Here is a 1,786-nt window from a genome sequence, read left to right as displayed (position 1 = left end):
ATAATTTGGATATATAAAAAAAACTTTACTAATAATTTGGATATATAAAAAAAACTTTACTAATAATTTGGATATATAAAAAAAACTTTACTAATAATTTGGATATATAAAAAAACTTTACTAATAATTTGGATATACAAAAAAAAACGTTACTAATAATTTGGATATACAAAAAAAAACGTTACTAATAATTTAGGTTTTCTCTATCTTTTAAGCACTTGATCACGCCAGCTATTATAAGTGGTGTACATATTTTTTTTCTTTTCTGTACAATATTGTAAACATGGAATATAAGGCTTTCCGACGGTTCTCAATAATTCATGTTACCACATTGGTATACCATCTGGAATTATTTAGATTTTCATGTCTTCACGACAATGTTGAGTTAGCCGCTGATACGTTACTTTTGTCTACACGACAATGTTGAGTTAGCCGCTCATACGTTACTTTTGTCTATGTTGAGTTAGCCGCTGATACGTTACTTTTGTCTACACGACAATGTTGAGTTAGCCGCTGATACGTTACTTTTGTCTACACGACAATGTTGAGTTAGCCGCTGATACGTTACTTTTGTCTTCACGACAATGTTGAGTTAGCCGCTGATACGTTACTTTTGTCTACACGACAATGTTGAGTTAGCCGCTGATACGTTACTTTTGTCTACACGACAATGTTGAGTTAGCCGCTCATACGTTACTTTTGTCTACACGACAATGTTGAGTTAGCCGCTCATACGTTACTTTTGTCTTCACGACAATGTTGAGTTAGCCGCTGATACGTTACTTTTTAAAGACAGATGGATGAATCAAGATTTTCCATCTGCAGCCCAGTAAATCATGATAGATGACATACTACATTCGAACCGTAGCAATAAATGAGTGAATGAATAGCAACATATTTGTGTATTGGAACTACGCTTTGTCATGTTGGAGTGAAGAAATACCTACGAGAACGGTTAACTGACACTAACGTATGTTGGTGCTGCGATACACACTCAACTAATGGCTATGGCAAGCGGTTATATTTTCTGTAGGTACCCAAAATTAGACTGTTTTGACCTATACCAGCAGACGTCCCGCGGGGAGACACAGGAATTTCGTCCAAACACACACACACATACATACACAGAGAGAGAGAGAGAGAGAGACAAAGCAGCAACAGGTTTAACAGTGGAAGACGCATTCCGTAATTGAGACATAGAATGAAAGGGGCTAAGTTATAAAACATAAAACTACACATAGGTTACACACACAAAAATACAATTTCTATAAAGACAGTACCCCAGTTAAGGCTTACCTTTGTCATGCCGAAGTCCATGAAGCCGATGAGTACACGTACATAAGACCTTCATGAAACAACGTTCAATGGTATGAACGCAACACACACATACCATCAATTCAAGCATCCCGTGAACAGGCCGAACAACCCGATTGGTTTAAGTTCAGCCACCTGACAAGGGGGTGGGATTTCTGAAGGAAACCAGACTTTCTGGTCCATAAGACCCGCGGACAGCAAAGGCTCTGAGAGAAGTCTGGTATACATAAACTAAATGAATTGCGTTAAAAAAATATTTTTAGATGCTAGTTTAATGAATTTATTCTGGCAAATGTAGGTATGAGAAATATGAAACGCCATAAAATGACGACACCTGTAAATACAATGACAGTAAGAAAATTAATTTGAAGAGCAGGATTGGCAACGGTATTGTATAAAAAGGGAATCATCCCATAATTTTAACTGTTCCACCCACGTCTTGGTGAAAGGCTCTGTATATATATATATATAT

The 1,786-nt window shown here is 36.5% G+C and overlaps 1 protein-coding gene across 3 annotated transcripts in view; it reads right to left on the bottom strand.

Annotated features, from left to right (window-relative positions):
- The window catches only part of LOC106459809 (polypyrimidine tract-binding protein 1-like), a 70,256-nt gene that overhangs the window by 56,202 nt on the left and 12,268 nt on the right, over nucleotides 1-1,786 (bottom strand). The window contains exon 1 of one of the 3 annotated variants that reach the window (XM_022386359.1): nucleotides 1,297-1,345. The exons of the other annotated variants lie outside the window; for them this stretch is intronic. Coding sequence (XP_022242067.1) covers nucleotides 1,297-1,317 — 21 coding nt within the window. The 5' untranslated portion in view covers nucleotides 1,318-1,345. Of the gene's footprint in view, nucleotides 1-1,296; nucleotides 1,346-1,786 lie in introns of those variants that run through there. 3 annotated transcript variants of the gene reach the window in all.

Source organism: Limulus polyphemus, unplaced genomic scaffold (assembly GCF_000517525.1).
Source record: "Limulus polyphemus unplaced genomic scaffold, Limulus_polyphemus-2.1.2 Scaffold663, whole genome shotgun sequence".
Taxonomy (NCBI): domain Eukaryota; kingdom Metazoa; phylum Arthropoda; class Merostomata; order Xiphosura; family Limulidae; genus Limulus; species Limulus polyphemus.
This window is presented reverse-complemented; position numbering and strand designations above follow the sequence as displayed.